General features: G+C 43.5%; 3 protein-coding genes and 1 non-coding gene across 4 annotated transcripts; 2 read left to right on the top strand and 2 right to left on the bottom strand.

Annotated features, from left to right (window-relative positions):
* Positions 1-6,484: 6,484 nt before the first annotated feature.
* On the bottom strand, positions 6,485-12,271 carry Hnrnph2 (heterogeneous nuclear ribonucleoprotein H2). The gene is made up of 3 exons (XM_050130567.1): positions 12,134-12,271; positions 10,734-10,803; positions 6,485-8,655 (listed from the first exon to the last, which is right to left on the bottom strand). The coding sequence occupies exon 3, from the start codon at positions 8,600-8,602 to the stop codon at positions 7,253-7,255; it is 1,350 nt and encodes a 449-aa protein (XP_049986524.1). The 5' UTR covers positions 8,603-8,655; positions 10,734-10,803; positions 12,134-12,271; the 3' UTR covers positions 6,485-7,252.
* Positions 9,466-9,566, top strand: LOC126493566 (small nucleolar RNA U13). The gene has a single exon (XR_007589825.1). It is a non-coding gene; the product is annotated as a small nucleolar RNA U13 (small nucleolar RNA).
* Positions 12,272-12,462: 191 nt separating the features above from the next.
* Positions 12,463-21,709, top strand: Gla (galactosidase alpha). The gene is made up of 7 exons (XM_050130568.1): positions 12,463-12,736; positions 15,742-15,916; positions 16,983-17,160; positions 17,844-17,935; positions 19,236-19,397; positions 20,523-20,720; positions 21,340-21,709. The coding sequence occupies exons 1-7, from the start codon at positions 12,543-12,545 to the stop codon at positions 21,601-21,603; spliced, it is 1,263 nt and encodes a 420-aa protein (XP_049986525.1). The 5' UTR covers positions 12,463-12,542; the 3' UTR covers positions 21,604-21,709.
* A 1,229-nt stretch (positions 21,710-22,938) lies between these two features.
* On the bottom strand, positions 22,939-25,991 carry Rpl36a (ribosomal protein L36a). The gene is made up of 5 exons (XM_050130569.1): positions 25,866-25,991; positions 25,393-25,498; positions 25,032-25,099; positions 23,731-23,853; positions 22,939-23,001 (listed from the first exon to the last, which is right to left on the bottom strand). The coding sequence occupies exons 1-5, from the start codon at positions 25,974-25,976 to the stop codon at positions 22,981-22,983; spliced, it is 429 nt and encodes a 142-aa protein (XP_049986526.1). The 5' UTR covers positions 25,977-25,991; the 3' UTR covers positions 22,939-22,980.
* Positions 25,992-27,848: the final 1,857 nt, after the last annotated feature.

The raw sequence follows: 27,848 nt of genomic DNA, 5'->3' as shown, positions 1-27,848 counted from the left end.
TGTGCGCCACCATCACCCGGCTGCTTCATGTCCATTTGTAACCATTCCTCAGTCTCTACCTGACAGGCAGTTTTTGGAAGTCGTCACATTTAATGATTAAAAAGAATGGCCTGTGGTAGCTCAGCCAAAATAATAATAATAACAATAATAATATGATAATAACAACAACAACCAAACGAATAAACGACAACCCCACATGAACTGTGCAAAGCCCTAGGTGCTAGCCCTGACAGCACAGAAGAGACATTTAAAAACAAAAAGCACACGTAGAAAAATTGGAGAAGGATAAATATTAGCCATTCTGGTTTTTTGCTGAAAAACATTTAGAGACTAGAAACCAGCGTGAACTATCTCTGCATGGTAGCGCAGGCCTGAAGCCTCAGCACTTGGAAGTTGAAGGCAGCAGATTATGTGTGTGAGATCAAGTGGGCCTCCACAGTTCACACAAAACAAAGCAAAATGAGAACAAGTAAGTGTGAACTAGGGAGAGGAGGCTCAACAAAAGTGGTAAAAACATTTTTAGAGATTTACTACAAAAAAAAAAAAAGAAAGAAAGAAAAGTGCCATGGGCAGAGAAAGAAAACAACGCGCATGTTTTCAGAACTTTTCAAAGCTCCAATATGGTGTTGTGACAGTTGGTGAGCTGTTTGTCCTTGATCCCATCATCGATAGGAGATTCAAGAACAGAAGGAAGAAGATTAATCACAAGCCATAAAAGTTGGATCAACACTCAATTGAAAATAAACTTGTATCCTGCCGCTTCCTGCACGCCAAGCCAGGAGTACTGTGTAGGGTAACGTGACACCTTCTAGAGGCGCTGCAGGGCCCCTTCCCACTGGCTCCTGAAGCTGCCCTCGAAGCAGAGTCCCCGATTGGGGGTGGGAGGAGACAATCGAGCTCCCGACAACCTTGGCTGGAGGGGATCGCTTATTGGCAGTGGGGTGGCTGTCCAGACTTCCTTATCTTTGCCTATGCCAGCCTTCCCACCTTGCTCGGTTGGACCAAAAGCGGAGGGAGAGGTCTGAGAGGGTGGGAGAGACAGCCCAGACTTTCCAGATGCCTGGCTAACAAAGGTGGTATTTATCCCTCTCAGCTCTGCAGACACCTTCTGCGTCTTCCTTTCCTTGCCGCATCCGCCATTCACCACTCTTGACCACTCCCCCATTTGCTTCGGTAACCCGGTGCCACCCCACCCCATCCCACCCCACCCCTCAGGCTCTAGCCGCCATTTCCTGGCAGCCTCTTCCCAACTCCTGTCGCTGAATTGGAAGATGCTGGGGGGAGCGGGTTGTTTAAGGGCCTCCGGAAATCTGAAGAGGAACAGATGGATTCGGGGCCAAATTCTCCCCAACCTCCTGAGCCCCAGCCCCCACTCCCATCCCCCTTACTGTGAGCTCCGGAGTGAGAACCAGCTTGCAGACTGAGAGAGGTTCCAGCGCTGCTTGCTCACAGATGCCCTCACCCACAGGTTCCCAGGAATGGCTACACAATCCCACGAGGATCCCAGACAAGTCCTTCACTCCCCGACCCCCATTATTTCCTGTTTCCCTTCAGCACCAGTTTCTTTCCTCAAGATAGTTGACTTTCTGAGACTCAGTTTCCTCATCTCCAAAGAGTTCGGAATGGCAAGGAAACCTAATGGCATCGTGTATAGGAGAAGCAGATCAAGTACAAAGGATAGCAGAAAGAGGAAGGAGGGTAAAAAGGATTTTGGGAAAGATTCTGGCTATGTTCAATTAGACCTTCTAAAAAAGGGTTAGGTGTGCTAGTGTCTGACATAGGCAAGATCCTGGGTTCAATCATGGGCTTCTCTCAACTTGTAAATAAACAAATATGTAAATGAAAGAAAGATAGGAATAAAAGTTAGATAAGAGTTGGTCAAAGCCAGGCAGTGGTGGCACACGCCTTTAATCCCAGCACTCGGGAGGCAGATCTCTGAGTTTGAGGCCTGCCTGGTCTACAAGAGCTTGTTCCAGGATAGGCTCCAAAGCTGCAGAGAAACCCTGTCTCGAAAAATCAAAACAAACAAACAAACAAGAGTTCGTCAAAGTCAGGCACTGGTGGCACACACCTTTAATCCCAGCACTCATCAGGCAGAGGTAAGCAGGTAAGCGTATCTTGGTGAGTGCGAGTCCAGACTGGTCTACAGACCTAGTTCCAGGATAGACTCCAAAGCTACAGAGAAACCCTATCTCAAGAAAAGGTGGAGCTGGGCCTTTAATCTCAGCACTCCGGAGGCAGAGGCAGGCAGATCTCCGTGAGTTCTATGCCAGCATGGTCTACAAGAGCTAGTGCCAGGATAGGCTTCAAAGCTACACTGAGAAACCCTGTCTTGAAAAACAAAACAAAACAAAGAGTTGGTCAAATAGCACATTAGAAATAGATAAATGGAACCAGGTGATGGGGGCACACACCTTTAATCGCAGCATTTGGGAGGTAGAGGCCAGTTTGGTCTACAGAGCAAGTTCCAGGACAGCTAGGGCTACACAGAGAAATCCTGTCTTGAAAGAGAGAGAGAGAGAGAGAGAGAGAGAGAGAGAGAGAGAGAGAGAATAATAAATTGGACACTTAATGGAGCAGCAGTTAATCTGCTCGCTTTTCAAAAACGTTCCAATTTATTTTTGAGACAAGGTTTCTCTCTGTAGCTTTGGTGCCTGTGCCAGAACTAGCTCATGTAGACCAGGCTAGCCTCAAACTCCCAGAGATCTGCCTGCCTCTGCCTCTTGAGTACTGGGATTAAAGGCGTGCGCCACCACCACCCAGCAAAAGGTTCCAATTTTCCTTTGCTTCTATTTCGTTTCTAAGCACGCATTCCCTAACACTCTGCACTTCACTCTTTCTCTAACCTGAAGAGCATGGCTTTCTTTTTTTTCTTTCCTCTATCTTCTGCCTCCAGGCAGCTACCAAGATTTACAGTTTGCTGCCCCGAGATCTTTCTTTTAGATTAATTAAACTGTCCTCAAGCCTGGGGTGGGGTAGAAAAAAGCAGGCTGTAGATTAAAGGCACTGGCTACTCCTAGAGGACCCAGATTCTGTTCCCAGCACTTACAGGGTGGCTCATTCTAGTTCCCCTCTTCAAGCTTCTACTGGTCCCACACACAGTGGCGCACAGATAAAACATGCAGGTGAGATGCCTACCTATATGCATCATTTTTTTAATGTTCAGAAAAGAAAGGAGGGAAAGAAAAGGGATAATATGTTAAGAAGACACCATAACTCTCAGCTGTTGCCACTCAGTACTGACCTCTTCTTCCAGAAACCTAACTTCCATCAGAGGGCTATAGTGTGTGTGATCTGTGAACGTCTGTCCGGGCCAGTGTTGCGGAAGGTGGGAGTCTGGAAAAAGGTTTCAAGGCAGGTCCAACCTAAACTCTCACTTCCTCTGTGGAGTCTTGTGCCCACCCACTAACCTGGTGACCCCACGGCCATGTCTGCTGTGTAGTCACAGGGCTGCTTTGCAGTCAGGGTGGGAGCAGGTTGTAAAAGGGCTCTCATGATACTCAGCCTGGTACTGGGCAAGCAAATGGATTTCACTCCTTCACCAGTTGTCTGCCAATAGCTCTCAAGGCCCATCTTGATTGGGGGGAAATCTCATTTTTACTGAAAGCACGAGAAATCCTGTTGATGGAAAAGGTGTTTCATTTGGAATCACATTTTATTGTTTTGCTGGGGGGGATGAGTCAACAGTCTTAGAGGGTTACATATGATTGTCTATATTTGGATACCCATTTTAAGGTCAGATGAATGAATTCTGGAAGGAATGAATGAATTGATGAGTTACGGAACCCACACACATACATAAATAAGCACATTAGCAGAACACATTATGTACTTGTTAAAAGACAGCTCGTTGGGACTCACCCCCTGAGTTTCCCAATCACTTCAATCCATCTGGGGTGAAACATTGCATTCCCAAGGAAGCCTGAGATCATGTCGCTGCTGCTGCACAAACCACACCCGATCAGACACAAGCTATTGTGGGAACAGTTTCGGGCCATGATTATTGTAGCTGACAACTTTTTGCTAATATTACCAGGTACCTTGACCCAACGGAGTGGGACATCCTCTTTACCTCTTCCAACCCGCCCCTGGGTAACTTTTGTGGTGGGGTGTGCCTACGGATGTGTGCAGTACACAGGGATGGGTGTTGATGCCCTGACAGGGTACTGCTGTCTCTTTGCTACCTCTAATACTGGCCACTGACATCCTCCATTTTTTCCTTTGCCTGTTCGATAGAGCCTGATTTTTTTTTTTTTTTTTTTTTTACGAATTTATTGTGGTAGGAGGCACACCATATGGGCAGAGGACAACTTGCTGGGCTCTGTTCTCTCTGCGGTGGGTCCCCAGGTGTCAAACTCTGATGAGGGATGGCAGAAAGCACCTTTACCCGCTGAGCCCCCTCGCTGGCCCCGATTCAATGGAGCGAAGGGCATTCTAGCAAGCCAGGATTCAGCTCTCCTTTTCTGGGACTTGGTGACATCTAGTGGCTAACTGGAGCTTTTTCACTCATACTGAGAGAAACTTCTGGAAAAATTACTCAGCAATGTGGAGAGCAAAAACGCTTTGAATTTATTTGCTCCTCTCAGAAAGGGTTCCAAATGAGCTCAGGAGAAAAGGGCAACCATTCCAATCCGTTATGGCACGATGGCATAGGAGTCAGAGGGGTTTCCTACTTTCCTGTCAACTGTAATAGAAATGAGAAAGAATTAAAAAAAAAATATATAAATTAGAAACCATCAGCGAATCTCAAATCTCACTGCCATCTTTTTTTTTAATTTTCAGAAACAATGCTTAATAAAGTATCCCTAAATACAGGACCAATTAATATAAATCTGGTATCTGCATCCAAATCTGTATACCACCGGATATTTCTATAGATGTTAAAGAATAGGCAACTCAAAGATCTAGTTTCTGGGCAGCTAGCTATCCAGAAGTACGTAGTTCCTGTGCAGCTGTTACTGATCTGAGGGAGTCCAGGACTGAAGATCAGTGAGAGGTGAAACAGCTACCCACCAGGAAACAGATGTGTAAGATACCAGAGCAGAAGAGCCACAGGTGCTCAAAATACTCCCCTGAGGTGCAAGCTAAGGTAAACAATCAACTGTGGCTTGCACTTCAAAAGAAATGTTGAACTATTTGCGCTGAAAGTGGGGAGAAAACGGGTATTATAAAGCTCCTTTAGGAGTCGGGTGGGGCTGTGGTGGCGCAGGCCTTTAATCCCAGCAGAGGCAGGTGTATCTCTGAGTTCGAGGCCAGCCTGGTGTACAAGAGCTAGTTCCAGGACAGGCAGCAAAGCTACAGAGAAACAGTCTCGGGAGAGAAAGAAAAAAAAAAAAACCAGTTCCTTTTAGGATTAGATTTTAGCAGTGGGAGAATGGTGAGCTGTCTCAAAACGTGGCCTCGAGTAATCTCAGCACAATATCTCAGAACCTTCCCAGGATGGGGTCCAGCAATGAGTCTTTAAACATGTTCCAATGACACTAATGCAGTGGCAGAGAACCAGTGGCTTACACACTTCAGATCGTCTGCAAACCATAAAGGGTATTTGAAGGTTTTTATCATCAAGCAGTGGTGATGCACAACCTTTAACCCCAGTACTCGGGAGGCAGAGGCAGGCAGAACTCTGAGTTCAAGGTCAGCCTCGTATACAAAGTAAGCTCCCAGACAGCCAAGGCTACACAAAGAAACCTGTCTCATAAAAAGATGGAAAGAAAAAAAATCAAAAAATAAAATTGCAGGGTTAGAGACAGCTTAATAGGTAATGCTTGTTGTGCAAACATGGAAGACCCAAGTTCACATCTCCAGCATCCATGTAAAAAACCCAGTCGTAGTCATCCACACATGTAACCTCAGTGTGGCCATCAGCAGACAGGAGGATCACTGGAACTTACTGGCTGCCAGTCTAGCTGCAGGCTCAGTGAGACAACTGAGAGCAATAAAACAGGGTACCCAATGTTTTTATGGTGAACATGTGTGTACACATACACTTGAACACACACACAAATCCAACTAACAGGGATTTGGATGTAGCCCTGCTAGTAGAGTGCTTGTCTTATATGCAGGAAGCCCCGGGCCTTGCTTCCCAGCACTGCAAAGTGACACATGACCAAAATTCCAGTACTTAGGAGCTAGAGGCAGGAGGATCAAAATGTTAAAGTTGCCACGGTGAACACATTTAATCCCAGCGCTCAGGAAGTAGAGGCAGGCAGATCTCTGTAAGTTCAAGGCCAGCCTGGTTTTATAGAGCAAGGTTCAAAACTGGCTCCATAGCTACTGAGAAACTCCTGTCTTGAAAAACCAAAAACATCAAAATTTAAATGTCACTCACAGCCTGGAATATTAAGACCCTGTCTCAAAAAGAAAACTGAAAATTTACATTTAAACTACAGAGAATTTTAAAAGTTACTGTGTGCCCATATAGTAGAACATAATTTTAAAAAAATCAAACTATACAAGATTTTTCCAGTTTTTAAAAGGAAGATTTATTTAACAAGTTTCACTTAGTACAATACATCTAAATGGAATTCACAATACAAGGTAAGATTTAAGCCAAAGCCTCAGAATTCCATACAAACAACATGATCAAACTCCTAAAGTATTGGTATCACATCTCAAAATTGTCCCAGATCTTTTTTTAAAAGAAAAAAGTGAAAGTGTACACTCACGTGCCTTACAGGATATTAAACCAAAAAGCTAGAATTAACAAACATGCCAAATGTTGTCACTTTGAATCATAGACACAGCTCCTATATTTGATTTTTACAGAAAAGCATGTTTCTCAACATGCATCTGAAGTTTTTGATGTATTGTGGTATAAGAGCAACATTTAACATAAGTGAAGCTGCTTTAAACCTAAATATGCTTACTGCTTAAATACACTCCTACAACATAACTAACTTGAGGAAAGCTGAAAGTGGATTTAACAGTTATGGTCAATACTGAACTTGTTATTACGTCCTAGATGAATATTTCAGTGTTCAAAATTGCTGAGCTTAAAGTTTGAAAACAATCTTAACTTTCACTTTACAGTAAGCATGAATCACAAGCTTGTAATGCAAAACTATTAAACTTAAATTTTGTTCTTAAAAAAAAGGAGAAAAAGGAAAGAAAGAAGCTGACCAATAGTGATCAGAAGCAATTGTATTACCCATTTACCGAGCATACTGGATATGCTGGACATCCTTCCTACTCTATCCAGTTCCTATAAATGCACAGCTGTTATTCCTGGAGCTGTTTGATGTTCCTTCTCTCCCTAAGCAAGGTTTGACTGATAGTCACTCGAGTTTTCCTGAAGAACTTGGTCATATCCACTCATACTGCTCTGACCTCCATACCCACCACCATACCCACCACTCAGCTGCTGGCTGGCAGGACCTCCATAACTAGACTGGTTGGATAAACCCATCCCTCCCATCATCTGGCTACCGTAAGCACCACCACTTGCCCCTGCTGTAGAATTCAAAAAGAGCTCTACGTAGCTATGATCGTAAGCTCCTCCGCTTGTCCCTGCAGTAGAATTCAAGAAGAGCTCCACATATCTGTGCTGCATATTAGCTTTATCTTTTGCCATAGCTGCCACGGCATCTTCATGAGTAGCAAACTCAACATCTGCCTCACCTGTAACTCTGTCATCAGGTCCTATTTCAATGTGTACTCTCATGGGATTGAGAGGTGAGAAGAAATTGTAAATATCATTCTCAGTGGCTCTGTATGGTAACCCCCTCATGTGTACACAGTGCCCTGTGGTGCTCTGGAAACTGGACCCACCATCTCCATATCTATGATCAGACATTCCTGAGAAACAGTAGTTTAGGTCTCTTCCAAATCTATCAGACCCAAAGCCATACCCGTCATTATACCCTCCATAGTCATCATAGCCTTCATACCCTCCACCATAGGCACCCCGCCTCATTCTTTCGAACCCAGCTCCTCTGCCAATGCTATTATACCCTCTTCCTGCCCCTGGCCTATCATAAGGACCCAGGCGCTGCATAGTCATGAGCTTTCGAGGCGGATCATAGTGGGTCCGGACTTCAGCTCTGCTACTCTTGAAGATCTCAATGTACCTGTGCCCTATTCTTTCCTTGTGTTTCTTTAAGGCCTTTTCAGCTATCTCCTGTGAAGCAAACTGCACAAAGGCCTCCCCTGTGCTGCGCCCCTGAAAGTCCACCGGCAGTGTCATCCCATTTGGCACAATTTCCAGCCCCGAAAAGAACTGAACAATTTCTTCCTTGCTACAGCCAAATGGGAGTCCTCTAAGCCGTACAAAGCCATCATTGGCAGTATCAGGACTATTTGGACCTGTATGCTTTAACACCCAATCCATTTCAACACTGTTGGACTTGAATACTTCAACATATCTGTGTCCCATGGTTTCTCTGTCTTTCTTTAAAGCCAATTTCACTTCATCTTCAGATTCAAGTTCGACAAACGCTTCACCACTTGGTCTGCCTTCTCTGGTGTAGATGAAACGAACACCTGATGTGCCATTTTGGATTTTGCAATCAGAGAAGAAGCGCATCACTTCCTCGGCTGAGCAGGACCAGGGGAGGCCCCTGACCTTCACCACGAACCCCTCCCGGCCCTCTGTGCTCAGCATCATGGTGACTGTTGGGCTCTTGGTGGCAAGCTTGGCTCAACACAATTTCAATGTGGCTTTAAAAAAATTAGAAAAGTATTGTCATGAAAAATTGTACACAATATACTAAGAGAAAACAAAGAAAACTGTTATAGAAGCTCACATCAATAACTTCAAAAGATAGCCACATGGACAAAAAGACTGCATAAAACTATTAATTCATTCAATTAACAATTTCTTATTCCATTTCTATATGCATATATCCAGTATAATGAATAGTGAATATATACATGGAATATCTTAGTACATTTTTGAATATTCTAAATTTTCTGCACTGACCCAATGCATTAACACCATAGAGAGAAAATTAAAATTAAAGGTAACAAATAAAACTATATCTCATTATATACAAATAAAATTTCTTTAAATCAAAAAACAAAACTAAGATACAAGGCCATTAATATCCTAAGAATATAAACAATGCATGCAAATCAATAAAATACAGAACTATTAAAGCCTAAGAGAAAAAACATTAATGGGAATTTACATATTCAAGCATCTTTTAGATGCTAGGACCAATACTCAGTTCTGATGCATAAGAATCAACGAGTCCAGAAAGGGCTTTCAGTCCTAAAGGAGAACTGCATGCCTTTACCAAAGGTAAGTGCAAATACACAGAATAAAGGAGGATCGATTGATGAAGTGTTAACAAATGGAGGCAGAATGGTTAATTGAATCAAACGATCCTGATCCTATTCAGGGATCCAGAAACAATTTATAAAAAAAAAATTAATAGAGTACAAAATGGAAGGAGACAGAAATCAAAAGACAGGGCTGTCAAGAAAGAGGTAAGATCCTGAGGGTTCTATTTAATACAAGGAGGCTAGACTCTTGTTTGGTTCACAAGCATGATGATTCAGTATCCACGCCACTGTGTGACATATACCTCCCCCAAACCTTAAGACATTGGGACATTACTGCTCTGACGCTGGGTGTGGAGAAGGGAATATATATATATAGCACCTTTTATGGATTTTAAACAGGAGTGATGTCATTATAGCCCTTTCAGACTTATCACCCAGGCAACTGGAGCATTCAAACAGAAGGGGGGGCGGGCTAGGTGAAAAGAGCAAATTAAAAAATGACCTCTTAGAGATGTGTCAAGAGATCCATTTAAACAGCAGCAAAGAGGTAGGGGGAAAAATGCTATCTGCCTAAATAAAAAGGTGGAATCTGTAGGAACTGATAAAAAAATAAAAAGGTGGAATCTGTAGGAATTGATAAAAAAAAGATTATGGATATTAAGAGTTGATAGGTGTGGTGGTATTCAGGAAGCAGAGGCAGGTGGATTTCTGTGAGTTCAAGGACAACGTGATCTGCTTAGTAAGCTCCAGGAAAGTCAGGCCTGCAGGGTGAGACCCTATCCCCAAACAAACAACAAAAGAAGATATAGGACTGCAGGCAACTAAGAAATACTGAGTGGGAGAAGTGGGAAGAACACGCTAATTAGTCAAAACATGCTAACAGCCAATGGTCAGTCCTGAAAACCCATCCACTAGTAACACTACAGGCTGAGCAGGCTGGAGTTGGATATTCAGGAACATGCACACACGCCGCCAAGTAACAACTCAGAAAAAGAGGCCACAAATTTGAAAGAGAGGAAAATGGGGAGGTATTTAAACATGGGAAGGTGTGAAGGGAGGAAAATGATGTAATGATAAGTTCAAAAAATTTAAATACAACAGAAAAGGAGTATATAGGGAAAATGTCTGGGAAAGCTTCAAACTTCAATCACTGGAAATGAAATTTAAAGTAAAATAAACATTTTTAACACCACTCAAAAACAGTGGAGATTAAACTGTGACAATAAGTCAACATTATTTACAAACTAGAGTTCTCTAGAAGGATAAAAACTGCTAACTATTCTGGAAAAAATATTTTCATAGTATTTACCACACCTTCTGAAAGAACAATCCACTTCAGGAATGTGCCTTAAGGAATTATCTGAAATTAAGAGCAGGACTTATTGCTGGAAAGGCATTTTAGGGAGAAAAGTGGACCATTATACAATTAATATAAAGTTAAAAAATTTTAAATGAGTCAAGACCAAAGCCATTTTATAACCTCAATTATGTTAAAGTAAAAATTCACATACCCTTTGACCCTGCTAGAGTTTCTTCCAGGAATCTGGTCGACAGAAATACTTAAGGATGTTTGCTGCGGCACTGTAATTGCAGAAAATGAGAAAACTCAATAGCCTTCAACAGAGACAGATAAATTCTATTTCTACCTTTATACGGATTTCTATGCAACCACTTATGAAAGACGTTTGCGCTTACCTAGAAAGATTTCCAAAATACATTGAATGAATGAATATATACAGTATAATCCTACTCCTATTACAATACAAACATAAAACACAGTGTATAAACGTGTGAGAGATGATCTGAAAGGAACTTCGTATAAGATAAATTTGGGGACCAAATGGAGGGCAAGGCAGTAGAGAGGTGGCTTTTCACTTTAATACTATACACTTTCGTAGTCTTAATCCTTTAAGCTCACTGTATTGGAACAAACGTAATCTTAGAAAAAAAATATAAGCATGGGAAATATGACCAAAAAAATTTTAAAACCATATTGTATGCGCTGATGGCGACTGGACCTCACATGTTAGCAGTGGCTATTGAGTTTATGCGTTTTTCCCATTCTTTTTTTATGCATGCCTAACGGTCTGCTGAAAGAATAATTTGACAAAACATCCCAGGGACGACGGTGATTTCTACAGCACTCTGCCTCAATAGGTCCTCCCTTGTGGCTGGGAGGTTTTGCTTCCTTACATTTCCTGAGAAGGCCACCAGGACTCTGTTACCTAACGTAGTAACCAGGATTTGTGAGTTAAGAATCTGTGTATTTGTACCTGTGTCACCGCACACTTTTTGTAACAGTAATAAGAGCTGGAAAGTGCTGAATTGTGTCCCTTTTAAACGAATATATTACTCTTCGAATGACCAAAATTCAACGCGTAGATCGTTATAAGCAGAAAAACAAACGTTCAAATAATTAAGTAAACGCATTTACTGGGCGCCTCTCGAGCACGCAGTAGTTGCCCAGCTCACACTCTAAGGGGTGGAATTCACTCGGGACCCCTCGCGACCACCGGGCGATTTGAACAGTTGAGCCCCTGAATGGATGGAGCGGTACTCCGACCGCGGGTCTCATTATGGCTTTTTTTGGTTTTTCTCCTAACTCCGGGCCGTGTTTTTGAAACGCTTTTCACCTTACGGGTCCCTCTTGCGGGAAGAGGGGGAAAGGTCCCCGAGATCCGGCCACACGAACCGATTTACAAAAACACGCACACAGTCACGACCGCACGACCGTCCACCATTTCCCCACCAGGCGCAGCGCAGGCCGCTTCCCGGCACTCGGGGAGGGGGAGGGGGGGAGAACGCGAGGGGGGGGGGAAGCCGAGCACGAAAAAGGCGGAGGCGACCCCAGATTCCGCTCTGCTCTTCCTTATCACCACCCAGGGTCCCCAGTTCCCACCCACACACCAACCTCCAAGGAGACCGGGGGATTTTCCTCCTTCTTCCCTCAAACAGCTATAGCGAGGCGATAGACGACGACCAGAACTACTTCTGCTCACGTAAGCGATTGATCACGTGAGCGCCTACGTCATGTGAGATCTCGGTCACGTGAGCAGCTCTCGGCTTAAACTCGGGATCACTGAGGTGCCGCACTTCCTCCCGGTTTGGAAATGGGGTGGACCAAGGTAAAGAGAGCGCCAATCTTATTGGTTAATGTATGTCTTACGTGATTGTTCATTGGTCTACAGCTGGCGCTAACTGTCCAGTTGCCTGAGAAACGATGATGTCATTATTAAATAGTTCATCCACGATTGGTCCGCCCCAAGGGTAAACTTAAAGCTGATAGCTGCAGGAAACTGAACTAAAGAATTCCTGAGACCATGAAGCATTTTAGCGGAGATCCGCGACTGGTCTGTGAGCTTGCGCTTCGACCCCTGGCTTTAGTTTTTTTGGGCGTTCTTGGGGCCAAAGCACTGGACAATGGCTTGGCACGTACTCCTACAATGGGCTGGCTGCACTGGGAACGGTTCATGTGCAACCTCGACTGCCAAGAAGAGCCTGATTCCTGCATCAGGTATGAGATATTGAGTGGCCGTTTCTCTTTCAGTGTGTTTCTTTGGGCGTATTTGGTAGAAGGAATGGGAACATTTGAGCTGAAGGAGTAGATCCCCTACTGTTGCTGCTTCTTTATCCCCAACAAAACATCCATCCAGGATCTGGACTGCCCCTAAACTGTGAGCTGCCCCGAGATGAGAGATAGCCAGCAAGCCACTGCTTTGCTCCCGCTCCCTCTCTTTCTGCACTGGGAGCTTTTCATATATAATTTGGTTCAGTGCAGACACTTTGGGTTTGTATTCTGCCTTTGTTTAGTGATAGCCTTGAGCTAGCCATAAGCACAATTGGAATGGGTAGGAGGATGACTAAGACCAATGTCATTTTTTCTTTTTGGATCACGGGTTCTTTGGCTGTACTGAAGCGAGAGTTAGAGAAACCATGAGATCACTGAGAGGTCCCTCAACCCCTTTTCCTTGAGTGTGGCATCAGGCTGGAAAGTTGACCTGAAGGAACTTTACATATCAAAGGTGAGAGTTGAGACCTGGTTGAAGCTATCTGATGTTCACAATACTAGTTTGCAAACTAGAATAGCATCTTTTTTTAACTCAAGGAGCACACACACACACACACACACAAACTGTAAAATTGCTGAGCGAGGTGGCACAGGACTAATCCCAGCACTCCTGTGGCAGAGGCAGACGAATCTCCTTGAGTTCAAGGTCAACCAGGGCAGCAAAGTGAAACCCTGTCTCTCAAAAAGAAAGACCTTTAAAACGGTTATCTCACACAGATGAACTTGCAGTTAAACCCATTCTAAAAACCAACCACCATTCCTGCCCTGACCCCCTCAATTAGGCAAATGAAACAGATGTCTTTATCCTGGCATGTATAGAAAACTGAATTGTAAGTTTACAAATATGTGGGCATTTTTCTAGAGAAGAGATTTTTTTCTTTTCTTTTTTTTTTTCTTCTTTTTTTGTTTTTTGAGACAGGATTTCTCTGTAGCTTTGGAGCCTGTTCTGGAACTTGCATTTGTAGACCATGCTGGTCTCAAGATCCATCTGCCTATGCCTCCTGAGTGCTGGGATTAAAGGCATGCACCACCACTTCCCGGCCCCCTTCCTTCAAATTCTTAAATGAATCTGTGATTTCAAAAAGATTAAGCACCAAGTATTAGGTAGTGAGTGGCTTCTTTAAAAATATTATTGAAAACATAGAAAGGTCACCCAGTGGTGCAAAACTGCCTCTTCAGGCAGCTGCCACAACACCCTCTCTATGTTCACAAGTTATTTCTCTGAATGCCTATAAAGATAAAATCAGGGTGTTGGTCAGACATCATAAAAGAAACCGGCTTTTTAGACTAAGTCTTGTTTTGTTTTTCTTGATATTTGGGGACGTGGCCACAGGCCTTGCACATACTAGGAAAGTGCTCTATTACTAAGCTGAATTCCTTGCCTTTGGATTTGGGGACATGGTCACCCTATGTGGATCAAGCTAGTCTTTTGCCACCACTTCCTATTTGCTGGAGTTACAGGCATGCAAGATCATGCCCAGTTTAATTGTTTTTTTTTTTTAAATTGGGCTGGGGATGTAGCTCAGTTGATACAGTGTTTGCCTAGCATGTGCACAACCATGGCTTTTGATCTCCATCATCTTGTAAAGTGAGAATGCTGGTGCACATTTAAATTCCACTATTCAGGAGGTGGAAGCAGGAATATCACAAGTTCAAGTCCATCCTATGCTGCATGATACATGTGACCTCAAATGTGCAGAGTATAGTACCTTGATAGGTGGAGATATCTGTATGCTATAATTTATTTTGCAGTCCTCAGTAAATAGCTACTTGGATTCCTCAATTTTTGTGCATCCTATTCTTATTCTTATATTACAGGGTTTCTCTGTGTAGCAGCCCTAGCTATCCTGGAACTAGCTCTTATAAACCAGGCTGGCCTTGAACTCAATAATCCACCTGCCTTCGTCCCCAAGTGCTCGGATTAAAGGCGTGTGCCACCACAAATTGAGTTTTTATTGTGAGCCTGGTGGGAATGTGCACACCTTTAATCAGATACAGAAGCAAGTGGATCTCTGGGAGATTTAGGTCAGCATAGTCTACAGGGCTAGTTCCAGGACAGCCAAGGCTACACAGAAATCCTGTCTCAAGAGAGAAAAACAGGAAGGTGATTGTGAAACCTTGTATTCTCTGGGGAAGCTACAAGACTCCTGGCATGAGATGGGTGGAGCTCTTTCTGAAGTTTCAAATGACAGTAATCTTTGTTCTAATGCCATGCTACATGCAGTAGCTTCCCTTCTTTTATAGTACATAAGCATTTCATCTTTTAGGTGAGCTCTTCATATCTTTTGCCAAATTCCTTCAAAAGTCTGTTTGGGGTTCGAGGTTTTCTGAGCCAAGAGTAAGATAATGTTTCTCCATTTATTCAAGCCACTAAGGAGCATGAGAATTTTAACATGGTTGATAAACATAATACTCTCTAGATAGCTTGGCCTTTTCTGTTTGTGTTTATTTCTGTTACTATTGTGAATGAGATTGTTTCCCTGTACACAGAGAAAGCTGGTGCAGAAGCTGTCTATTCTGCTGACTCTTACCCTGTTGGGGTTCCTCTATTTGGATATAAACCAGGCAGGCCTTAGACCTGCAAATTGTCCTGCCTCAGTTTCCTCAATAGCCAGCATTTCAAACCTGTGTCACCACAACTTCTTAGCCACAATAACTTTGCAATTTTTTTTTCATGTGTCTCATTCTTATTTCAGTTATTTGGAGGTTTTATTTCTTTTGTGGTTAGGGATGGAACTGAGGGCCCCACCCCTTGTGTGAGTCCTAGAGCAGAGATCATGGGCGCAGAGGGAGAGGAGAAACAGGAAAGAGTTAATTTTACCTTGTATGGGTTGTAATTATTACCACAGTATCACTGCATTTTTAGAAACCCAAATCCCAAGGTGGCTTACACTGGGAGCCCGTGGGCCTTCATCTCATGAACTGGAATGACTATTGAAATTCTCTTTCAGCGAGCAGCTGTTCATGCAGATAGCAGAGCTCATGGTCTCTGATGGCTGGAAGGACGCAGGTTACGAATACCTCTGCATAGATGACTGCTGGATGGCTCCTGAAAGGGACTCAAAGGGCCGCCTTCAGGCAGATCCCCAGCGCTTTCCTAGTGGGATCCAGCACCTAGCTAATTATGTAAGTTTGGAGCAGAATGTTTCCTTTCTTATGGGTCTGTGTGCACTTAAAAAAAGCTTATTGAGAAACAGGCCACGTGATACTTCAAAATGATTGCTGTTAGCTGTTCCTTATGTTTACCCTGATGGAATTATCATCACATCAGCATGTACACATTTCACAATAGTTCCTGAGCCTGAGGCCTGCCTGTCTTGTTGAACTTTTTTTTTTTTTTTTCTGAAACCACTGGATTCTCTAGAAGAAAAGGAGAGCTTGGTTGTGTCAAGCATGCTTGTTTTATCTCTATGGCAACGTGACAGACTACCACAGTTATACCACTAAGGAATTTTAAAAAATGAAACCAAACATTGCAGAGACTACTGAAGACAGATGAAGCCTAATGTTAGCTAAGGGTCATTAAGCAGGTTTTATTCAGGACTGTAGGAAAAAGGGTCAATCCACGTGGACAAGTGAGAATCTACAACCAATGAGCAAATACTGGGAGTTCAGTAGATGGAAAACTACTGGAAAGGAGACATCAAGTCAGGGAATGGTATGACTTAGCAGGATTCTTGCATTAAGTAAGCTCACCCAGATTCAGAGAGGCTTAACTGAAATGTAGTCAGCCTTTCTCAAGATAAATCTGTTGTCAGGCAGTGGTGGCGCACACCTTTAATCCCAGCACTCCGCAGCCTGCAGGTGCATCTCTGAGTTTGAGGCAAGGCTGGTCTACCGAGAGTTCCAGGACACCAGGGCTATTACACAGAGAAACCCTGTTTTGAAAAACTTTTAAAAAAAAAAAAGATAAATTTGTTCCCGTTTTGCAAAGAGACTGTGGGATCCCATGAGGAATATTAAAGTGGTCACAGCTTTTTCCTCACTTCTGTGCTCCAATTCACCATGTATAGTTAGAACTCTATTAGCAGAGCTGGAGGATTTTTTGCTCTGCTTCCAGCAAACTCAGCTAAGAAACTGGAGTGGTTTAAGGAAGCCCCCAAGCCTTGGGGAAAGCTCGCAGCTTAGCCTTAGTAAGTTCCCCTCCTGTTTTAGAAAACTACTTCCTGATTCATCTTACTTCTCATTTCAGGTCCACAGCAAAGGATTGAAGCTAGGAATTTATGCAGATGTTGGGAATAAGACCTGTGCAGGTTTCCCTGGGAGTTTTGGATACTATGATATTGATGCCCAGACCTTTGCTGACTGGGGTATAGATCTGCTAAAATTTGATGGTTGTCACTGTGACAGCATGACGTCCTTGGCAGATGGTATGTTTTTTTCATTACATTTATTTTTAAAATTATGTTATAGTCAACAAAATAAAAATTATGGTGTGTATGTGACTGACTGTTTTGTGTGGAGGTGTGTGCTATGATGCCTATTGAAGTCAGAGTGTCAACAACTTGCAGGAATTGGTTCTCTCCAACCTTTTGAGTCCCAGGGATCAAACTAAGGTCGTCAGGTTTGCCTGCAAGTACCTTTACTGGCTGAACCATTTTACCAGCCCAAATAGTATGGTTTCTTCCAGAAATACAGCCATAATCATTTCTCAGACTTTTGGTTAACATCAGCTGAAAGATCAAGCCACAAAGACAAGAACTTGAGGACCAAAGGGAAGCTGAGCCTTAAAAGAAATAATCTCGGTCATTTATTCATACATGTGGAATTCATCCATGCTTAACTATGTCATATATTGTGCACTTGTGATTCAAGGACTCTGAAAATGAATTATAATGAGTAATTCTAACTAAATCCTACCTGCTGCTTTACCCCTGCCTTTCCCTCTATCTGCATCCTCTCTGCACCACCTCCTCATTGCAATCCCAGCAGAGAGTAGCCTGTCCCTGTCACTGCTTTACAATATAGACATGGATTGGAGCTTCTTCAAATGTTCAGCACAAGCTGGGGATTTCCTTCTCTCCCTTATTTTACCCATTGTTTTCTCACACAGGTTATAAGTACATGTCCTTGGCCTTGAACAGGACTGGGAGAAGCATTGTGTACTCCTGTGAGTGGCCTCTTTATATGAGACCTTTTCAGAAGGTGAGCTAGTGAGCCAGAATCTAAATTTCAGAACGCTTATTTATAATTACAGTCGAAGCTTCCGCTAACCAGGAAACTGTGTTTGATTTTTTTCCCCTTTTATTTCACTGTTCACCAGAAAATCCTGCCAATGTTTGCTCCAAATTCTATCTTGAATTACTAACATCTGTCATCCCCACCACATCTACACTAGCATTCCAGGCCACTCTCATCTCTCACCCAGCCTGCTCTGACAGCCTGATCTCTCTACTTCTGCTCGCTTCCCTGCCCCCACCATTTTCCAAGCAGCAGCAAAACTGTCTTCTGAGAAATGTCAAGGGCATCCGATCGGTCCCCTCCTTAAAACTTCCCCGCTTTCCTTCCATTGCACTTGGAATGCAATCAGGCCTCATTAACCTGCCTCTTGTCCGCCTCTCCATCCCCCAACAGCTCTTTTCCTCCCTGCGTTATTTTTCCTTCTGTTCATCACATACTGTATTTACCTTGTCGGTGTATATTCACTGTGCCTGGTACTGGGCAACACAAAGACATTTTCATAAAAGTCTATGTCTTTTCAGAAAAGTTGCTGACAAGCCTGCAACCAAGATTTTAAAAGGGTTGGCTACTTAACATTGAAATCTGACCAGATGCTGCAAACTTGAGTCTTCTCCATTTTAAAATAGTCTGCTGCCCATTTACTCTCTCATCATTTGCTGCTTGGTTTCCCTGTAAGAGCGGATCTTTATTGTTTACTTGTTTGTCCATCTCCCCACTAGAATGTAAATCCAGGAGGGTAGGTCTTTCTCACTGAATCAATCCCTATTATTTTCTTGAAATTTTTAGTTAGTCTTTTTCCTCAACATTGTAGCCCGTGGGTATCACACCTACATATCTACATAAACTGATTCATTCCACAAATTACTTGTCTCGGATTCAGATTTTATCGTGTTTAATAGCATCCTATATAATTTTATAAGCCTTATTTCTACTTATTTAGATCATTGTAATTATTTTATTACAAAAATAGAAACATGTCCACTTTAGGCTAGTTTACAGATTCCAGTCAAAAACAGTACCTAGGCAGTAAAGTGCATAGCCAGCATAAATAATATCAAAGTCACTTTAAACAGGAACTTAAAATTATATGGCCTACATATGAAGTGAACATCTTCTAGTGAAATTCCCTTACATTTAGAACTCCAGGCTTTGTTATTTGTTGTGGGGAGACTTTTGATCTGTATACTATAGAGGCCATCAGTGCCTCCTTTAAAGTGGATCATTAGCATCTCATAGCAAGTTAACCAATTCTGTCTTTTTATAGCCCAATTATACAGATATCCAATATTATTGCAATCACTGGAGAAATTATGATGATGTTTACGATTCCTGGGAAAGCATAAAGAAAATCTTGACCTGGACAACAACTAACCAAAAAGAGATTGTTGACGTCGCTGGACCAGGGGGTTGGAATGACCCAGACATGGTAAAGATCTGAGCCCTCCTCATTCAAGAGCTGGTAGCTTTGTTTCTGTTGATGCCTGGGTCTGAGTGCAGGACCTAGCACAAACCAAGCAAGGTTTTTAGGTTCTCCATGAGCACATCCATCACAGTGCTGTGGAAAATGGTTTCTCTCAGTCAACCATCTAGGAAATTGTTTAAATGTTCTGACAGATACGGTGTAGCTGGAGTCTCAGCACTCCAAAGGCAAGCAGGAGAGTGGCTCCAAATTCAAGGCTGAAAGGTTAGTCTGGACTATATAGTAAGTCCTTAGCTCCAAAAAAAGAAAACAAAGAACAACTGAGGGGGGGGGGTTGCAGGTATCCAGTCAGAGAAGCGAACCCACAAAGAGATGAGAATGAAGTCCCAGTGCAAATTGACTTCATCAGCCTGGATCCGACTTTGGAATCTGATGCCAGGCGGTTCACTGTCAACATATTTAAAACACAGTCAAATTTGGGAAAAGGTTTCCAGGCAGTGATCACTCCAATCCTAGGTGTACAATAAAGCTTATGTGTGGCTACATTGAAACTTACACAGCAGAGTGTGGTGGTGCACACCTTTAAACCCAGCACTTGTGAGGCAGAGGCAGGCAGACCTCTGAGTTCAAGGACAGCCTGGTCTACAGAGCTCCAGAACAGCCAGGGCTACACAGAGAAACCCTATCTTGATTCTCCCCACCCCACCAAACAAAGACAGACTTACACAGTATGTGTGACCATGAGGGTGGGTTCCTAGCTAAAAGGCCTAGAATCTAGTGCGGTCCCTGGTAGCATAGAGGTCAGCAGAGCATAAAGTGTGTGTGACCTCTCCCCTAAGGATGGGTAATGGTCTAGGAGGGAGGAGTCTGGGATAACCATTCTGGGGAATTGGGGTGAGGTCTGCCTCCACAGATAACAAAGTCACCAGGCTGTTAAAAGCCACTCCCAGCTTTCCTGGTAGGAAAGCAGGTATTTTATCTCTTCCCTCGAGAAGAGGCCCTGTATGTTGAACATTCCAGTTTTCCTTAATGCTTCCATGTGAATACAAGGATCTCTGTGCCCCAACAACAACAACAAAAAACCAAACATTTGAATTTTCCCTTGCCTCATTCCTTTCCTGTTTGTTCTAGTTAGTGATTGGCAACTTTGGCCTCAGTTGGGACCAGCAGGTAACTCAGATGGCCCTCTGGGCTATCATGGCAGCGCCTCTACTCATGTCCAACGATCTCCGACAAATCAGTTCTCAAGCCAAAGCTCTACTTCAGAATGAGGATGTGATTGCCATCAACCAAGACCCCTTGGGCAAGCAGGGGTACTGTTTTAGAAAGGTAAGTAGTACTTCCTGGGAGAAAACTGACCAGGAAGATACTCTACTGCCTTAAAGTTTATCATTTGCAGTATCTTAGATGACCTTTTAATACTTAAGTACCAAACTATCTTAAGCCTGTGATACACGAAGAAATGATTGGCTTATTTTTTAGTTGTTTTTCCCTTGAATTTGCGAACTGAGTAATTAGAGCTATTACTGAGTTTTTCCTTTGTTTGGTTTTTCGAGATGGGGTTTCTTTGTGCAGCCCTGGCTGTCCTGGAACTCCCTCTGTAGATCAGACTGGCCTCCAAGTCAGAGACCCACTACCTTTGCCTCCTGAGTGTTGGGAGGATTAAAGGCACTCAGGATCCCAGTGGCCTTTTTGCTTGCTTTTCAAAACAGGGTTTCTCTGTAGTCCTGGCCGGCCTCAAACTCAGAGATCTGCCTCTGTATCCCAAGTGCTGGGATAAAAGGCGTGCGCCACCACCGCCCGGCTACTTTTTAATTTCTAAAACATCCTGCTGGCTGATCTTAATTTTTCCTCCAAGTTTATGATAGTTCTGACAATAAGGCTGAATATCAAGTAAGGCCAGTAATGGGGTCCCCACATGCTCACACTTCTTTTCTTGACTTTTCAGGAAGACAACATTGAGGTTTGGGAAAAACCACTCTCAAACTTAGCCTGGGCTGTAGCTGTGAGAAACCTGCAGGAAATTGGCGGACCTCGTTCTTACACCATCCAGGTTTCTTCTCTAGGTCAAGGAATAGCCTGCAATCCTGGTTGCATCGTCACGCAGCTCCTCCCTGTGAAAGAACGGCTAGGCTTCTATGAATGGACTTTAACCTTAAAAACGCGAATAAATCCCTCAGGCACTGTTCTGCTTCGGCTAGACTATGTCTGAAGGCAGAGATGTACATTAAATGGCCAGTGTTACTAAGACCAAAACACTACCTGCCTCTTTCTTGTGATCCTTTTAATAAAGTATCCCAAAGTCATGGCCTTTAAAAGCTACTTGTCCTGGTAAGTTTTTGGAAAGGCTTTTGAAACAAAAGTGGGTACTCTTGTGTCAGATGCTGCTAACAGATGCTTCAGGTGTTCTAGTTCATATTTGAGTTATTTTAGAAAAAAAATCTACGTTTATTTTTATGTGTTTGAGTGTCTTGCCTTCATGTATGTGTTCCACATGCATGCATGATGCCCAGGAAGTCAAAAGGGTATAGGGTCCTCAGGAACCAGAATAACGGATTGTTCTTGATTACTCCACTAGCTCTAGAGCCAAGATTTAAAGACTTGCCAACCACACGCTGACCACTAGGTGAGTCACTTGGTATGATTTGCTTAGTTTATTGCAAAGGAAAAATGATATCAGCTTCCTCGGTAGAAAGATGGCAGTTGATGGTCAGGTGTGGTAGCATGCCTTTAATCCCAGTACTGGGGGGCACTGCAAATAAAGACAACCAAATGATGAACTACTGCCCTGACAAACTGCCTGGGCTGTAGCTGTGTGAAACCTGCAGGAAATTGGCGGTTTCAACCAAATTAGCAGACGTGCCAATCCGTGCCATCCATTTTAAACTATACTCTCGCAAAGCAATTGTGCATACACATAATCACAGCATTCGGAAGGCTGGAGGACCACCAAGGTTGCCCACACGATGAGAAAGCGTATACACCCGATATTCTCAGTCCACAAAAATGGTATTAAAATCGCCCACCTGAGATACTAAAGGGAGCAGATAATTTTTTTCAGGAAGTCTTAATGACCTGGGTTTGACCCTGGAACCCTTAGTAGGAAACTTTCAAAAAACGACCCCACTGTAGTAGCTAATCTGAGGACCCAGATTAATTCCTAGCACCCACAAGAGGTGGTTTGTTGGGGGGGCACTTCAACAGTTTCACCTAAAAGGTATGTGGATAAGTCAAGGTGTTTAAAGGAACATAATCTAAAGCAAGCAATGTGTATTGGGAGTCTACTATGCTGTCTGGAGAACTGTGCCAAATTGCCCCACTATATGCCAGAAGTAGCAAAAGACTCCTATACCTTAAAAGTATTTAGGATTTTATAACCAGTAACTCGTGTATTTTAAACTGTAAGTGGGATCCCAATAGACTAGTCACGTTTCACACCAGCTCAACAAGGTTCAATCCTAAAGTAGCACTCAGCCAGCAAGCTGAGGGAATTTCTTGACAGCTTGTTTTTTTTCCCTCCCAAAAGACCAACTGCAATCAAACGAGGTTGAGTGAAAGCTCATGATTTTATTGTCTTCATAACGTCAGCTTAGAACTGGATCACTTGGCCCTGTAAACAGAACAGAAGAACAAAGTGGTGTGCTTGTAGTTTTTAAGGAACCTTCCATTATCCATGGGCTCAGTACATAGCTTAGTAGTTGGGTGCATGCCTACCATGACCCTGGCTTCAATCCAAGACCACAAAACATTTCTAAGGAGACCCTGTTGCCCACACACTAAAATCCTTAAGCCATTCAGATATACTGGTGTTAGATTTTCAGCTAATAAGGCACATAAAAAGCTCACAAATCTGAAAAACAAAACCTAAAAATAAAATACTTGCCAAGGGGTGGTAGTGCACACCTTTAATCCCAGCACCCGAGAGGCAAAGGCAGGCAGATCTAAGTTTGAGGCCCGCTTGCTCTACAAAGGGAGTTATAGGACAGCTGGGCCTACACAGAGAAACCCTGCCTCGAAAAAACAAAACAAACAAAAAAACCATCCTCCTGGCAGTGGTGGTGCACACCTCTAATCCCAGCACTCAGTAGGCAGAGACAGGAGGGATCTCTGTGTCTGACGCCATCCTGGTTTACACAGCAAGTTCAGGACAAACTCCAAAGCTACAGAGAAACTCTGTATTGAAAAACCAATCCCCCAAAAAACTGGTCCCAAGCATTTCAGCTGTGGGCTATGGAACTTGTTCCTTCAGCTGTGGACAATTACTGTTGAGGATGCCCTGTGGCACAGTAAGCTCACAACAGTTTCCTCTACAAATAAGGCCAATTTCAAAGGAGAGTACCTTTCTCTTCTTATCACCACCAAGTTCAAAATGCTTGCATCTCTTAATAGCCAGCATCCTCTTAGATCTGCAGTTGGGTTCCACACATTCCAGTCTCAGCACAATCTTCTTTGTAGTTTTCGCCTACAAAAGAAATGAAGTCAAATCCTTCACAAAATTAGGTTGACACAATCTGTATTCAGGTATGGAGAGAAAAAAGATCCAGAAGCCAATCACTTTGCGCTAAACAGTAGGAAAACTGAAGGTGGATCTGGTTGTGCACACCTGTGTTCCCAACACTTTGGAGGTGGAGACAAGCTGTAACCACATGAATTTAAGGCCAGCCTGGGCTACATGACATTGCCGCCCCCTACCCCCCAAAAAAAGCTACTTTAAAATTTGTAGCCTTTCAGGCTATTTGTATTCTTTAGTGGTTAAGTCAAATAAAAGCCAGCCAAATTTATGCAAATATGAAATACAACTTTTGGGATTCACCAATTTTCTCAAGACTTCAATTAGCCCTAAATCAGTTCCACTCCCCACTAATAATCAACTTTTTTTCAATAGAGGGTTTCTATAGACCCACCTGCCTCTGCCTCCCGGGGGCTGGGATTAAAGTCATGTACCACCGCCGCCTGGCTAATAATCAACCTTTAAAAATACACTAATTTAGTGGTAGGTTTGTTGCTAGTTTGCAGTCTGAAAGCTGAAACACCTCCCTCTTCTGTACAAAATGGGCTGAACATTTAAATGAACAAGCATTCCCATTACCCAACACCCACTCCAGGACCCAACGAACTCATTTAATTTCTACAACCAAGCTGGCAGAGTAGGAACAAAGAGATGAATAAATGCAGGTTCCCTAAAGAAGGAACTTCATGAAACTAGAATTCAGCCAGTGGAAGGCCTACACATGCACTGTAAGACTTCATGAGACTGAGAAATCCAGAGAGCCCTTCATGGCAATACAGGGAATAGAACCTGGGTTGCCCTCAAACTCTACCACTGAGCCTCGAGCAACAAAGAGCTTAGGAGTCAGACATGACGATAAACGAATGAACGATCTTGCTGGTACACACATCATTCCCTTCTTAGGAAAGCAGGGCACATTCCTTCATTTTTGCCTCTTTAAAGTGAGATGCTATACTCAAGACTATAGTCAGATCTGGGTTGACTCCCAGCTCCATTGCCTTGGAAACATTCCTGCCGCTAAGGGGGATAACTTAGCCGGAACACTATACTAATGCTTGTAGACTAGAGATGGCAAATGCCAAGGTCCTTACCAGAATAATCAAGAAACATGTCAGTTAGGAATCACTAACCTTTTTGCGGAAAATAGGCTTCGTCTGCCCACCATAGCCACTCTGTTTCCTGTCATAGCGCCGCTTTCCTGAAAAAAGTTATTTGTTATGGCATGCTGCACACAGATCCTATGTCCAAACAGCCACAAGGAAAAGTCTCAAGTTTAAATTGGAGGGGGATGCCTGGACTTGTTAATAGGTCTCACAAGTGTCACGTCAAAACCAGTTCACATGCAGGAAACAGGCACAGCCCCAACCCTTGAGAGGCTGAGGTAGGATTGCTTATTCCGGACCAGCTTGCTTTACATAGCTGGCGTTTATCTCCCACCAACTCCCCATCCCTATCCCCTAACCATCATCAAATTACATATAAGCAGCTTACCCTGGGCATACAAAGAATCTTTGCCCTTCTTGTACTGGGTCACTTTGTGGGGTTGGTGTTTGCCACATTTCTTGCAGAATGTACGGCGGGTCTTAGGAACGTTCACCTAGTTAAAAGAAAAAATTAAATGTTCAGAACGTGCAGCTACCGGACCGCAATGACCCAGCACCCTCCCTGGATCCAGATGAAGCTAACTACAGCTACTCAGTAAAACACAACCACCACGTAGATTTAAAAGGTGGATCAGTCACACGCGCCAAACTGTAGCCACCCGCAGCTAAATCGCCCCACCACTTTAATTCCTCCGCCCAGAACTTCGCTCCCTGCGTTCCCTGTGGGTCGCTCTCGGCAATGCTAGATTTCTTAAGTACATCGAGGTCCTAACTGAGCCTTGACGCAATTTGGGACAATACTGTCCACGCCGGCTGCAAGGATTGTGCTGGATACTACGAAACCCCGACACACAATCATACCATGTTGGCGGGTGCGATATCGGCACAGAAAGAAAGAGGGAAGGCCAGCAACGGAAGTTTATAGGCGGTGCCTGGGTGCACTTCCTCAGAGCCGTGGGAGACAGCTACCATAGAGTCTGTAAGGATCCCAGCGCAGCGCCCTCGGATGGCTGGATGATTTGCCTCAGCCGCAGACAGGCGCCTCAGCCAAGGCTCCGCCTTAAGCCTGTGGCTCTCTCCTCCACTTCCTCCCGCCTAGAGCCCCTCAGCTTTCATTACTCCACCCCTTTTGGCGGACTTTGCAATTTAGTAGCTTAAGCGAAGAAAGCAATGCTCTTCCCAGACTCTGATCTCCCGTGTTGGAGCAGACCAGGGACTAGGATCAAGTGGGAGGGGTCTTCCATCTCAGCCTAACATTCTTTTCCACTTCAAGGAAACTGAAACGATCTTAAACAACAAAATGTGGCTCACGGAAGCCCTGGGAGGTAGCCAGTCGCTTCAGCTCTTTTAGTTAATGTCTATTCTGTTTCAGGCACTGTTGTAGGAGCAGGACATAGTAATTGATTATGTTCATTACTGTCCAATCTCAGGCTAAGTACTTTGAAGAAAAAAAAAAACAATGAAAGCAGTACCTTTTAGCTGAGGAAGTAAATTGGCTGATTTTAAATAGTTATGAAAACTAGCAATGAATTTATCTGGCTTCTGAGATAGTTGGGCCAACCAAGAAAACATACCTCAACTTCCCTGAGTACTTGGCAGCAGACATGTATGAAGTTTCAAGTTAGTCCAACCGAGAAAGGTTGAAGGAAGCTAGCTGAGTTTTAAAATAGATTCTCAGAGTGAGTCTAGGAGGAACGTGGTAATGCTACTTCCATTTTCCAGGGGGAGGGCATTCATCCAGTAGCATGTGAAAGCTTTGGTCCACCGTCAACAGTAGTAGAAGCACACCTCACCCCCATGCGTTCTGTGATTCCAGAACTCTATTTCCTTTACTATCACATAATATGATAATATGATCATATAATATATGGCCTGCCTATTATAACAGCTGTCTTTGGGGTGGGGAGAGCCTCAGACATCCCAGGGTGACCTTAAACTCACCTATGTAGCTGATGACAGCTGTGAACTCCTGATCCTTATCCTGAGTGCTGGGGGCCACATGTATGTGCTATGTGCCACCGTGTCTGGATGCCTGCCTCTTGAATCCTGCCAATCTTCAGCAGCTGTTTCCTATGACTAGTATTTACCAAATGAGGAAACTGAGGCACCTGACCTATCCAAAGTCACACCCATGGTTATTTTGGAAGTTGGAATTCAACCTTCGGCCATTTAACAACACATAATTCCTAGTCTTAACCAGTATATTGCCCAGGGAAAGAGGCACCTACAGGGTAGATGTTTGGGCTAGAATGCAAGAGGAGGCAGCAGTGGCCCAGGAGCTGATGTTAGGAGGCCCGGTACATCTGCTTGTATGATGCTCCAGAAACAAGTTGACTCCACCCACATTTTTGTTGGGTGGTCCCCAGGACTAAGATAACAACACCACCATAGCCCGCTGCATTTCTTTGCCAAGCTGCCAACCTGAAGTCCAGCAGTATTTTCCTCTGTCTAGACTCTTAAAAACCTCACTGGCCTTTAGGGAGTTTCTAAAGTTATTCTTTGTTTTGTTTTTCTATTTTGTCTTGTTTTTGTTGACCATGTAATTAATCTGGAGATAAAAAGACAATTAGCCTTCTTCATCTAATCAAACTTTGTTTCTTGACTCATTCCCCATGTGATGTGGTTTGGGGAACGTTTTTGTTTGTTTGAAACAGGCTTTCTCTGTGTAACAAACTCTCTTTGTAGACCAGGCTGGCCTGGAATGCACTGAGATTCGCGTGCCTCTGCATGCACCACCACTGCCCAGCAGAACTTTTTATTTTGAAATAGTTCATTGACAAAATTGCATCTATTTAAGGTATACAATATGATGATATACACTTATCTTGCATAACTGCCACAGTC

The sequence above is a fragment of the Alexandromys fortis genome, unplaced genomic scaffold (assembly GCF_014885135.2).
Source record: "Alexandromys fortis isolate MF-2015 unplaced genomic scaffold, M_Fortis_MF-2015_v1.1 scaffold_324, whole genome shotgun sequence".
NCBI lineage: Eukaryota > Metazoa > Chordata > Mammalia > Rodentia > Cricetidae > Alexandromys > Alexandromys fortis.
Note: the sequence above shows the minus strand (reverse complement) of the source record. Positions and strands in the feature narration are given on the sequence as shown.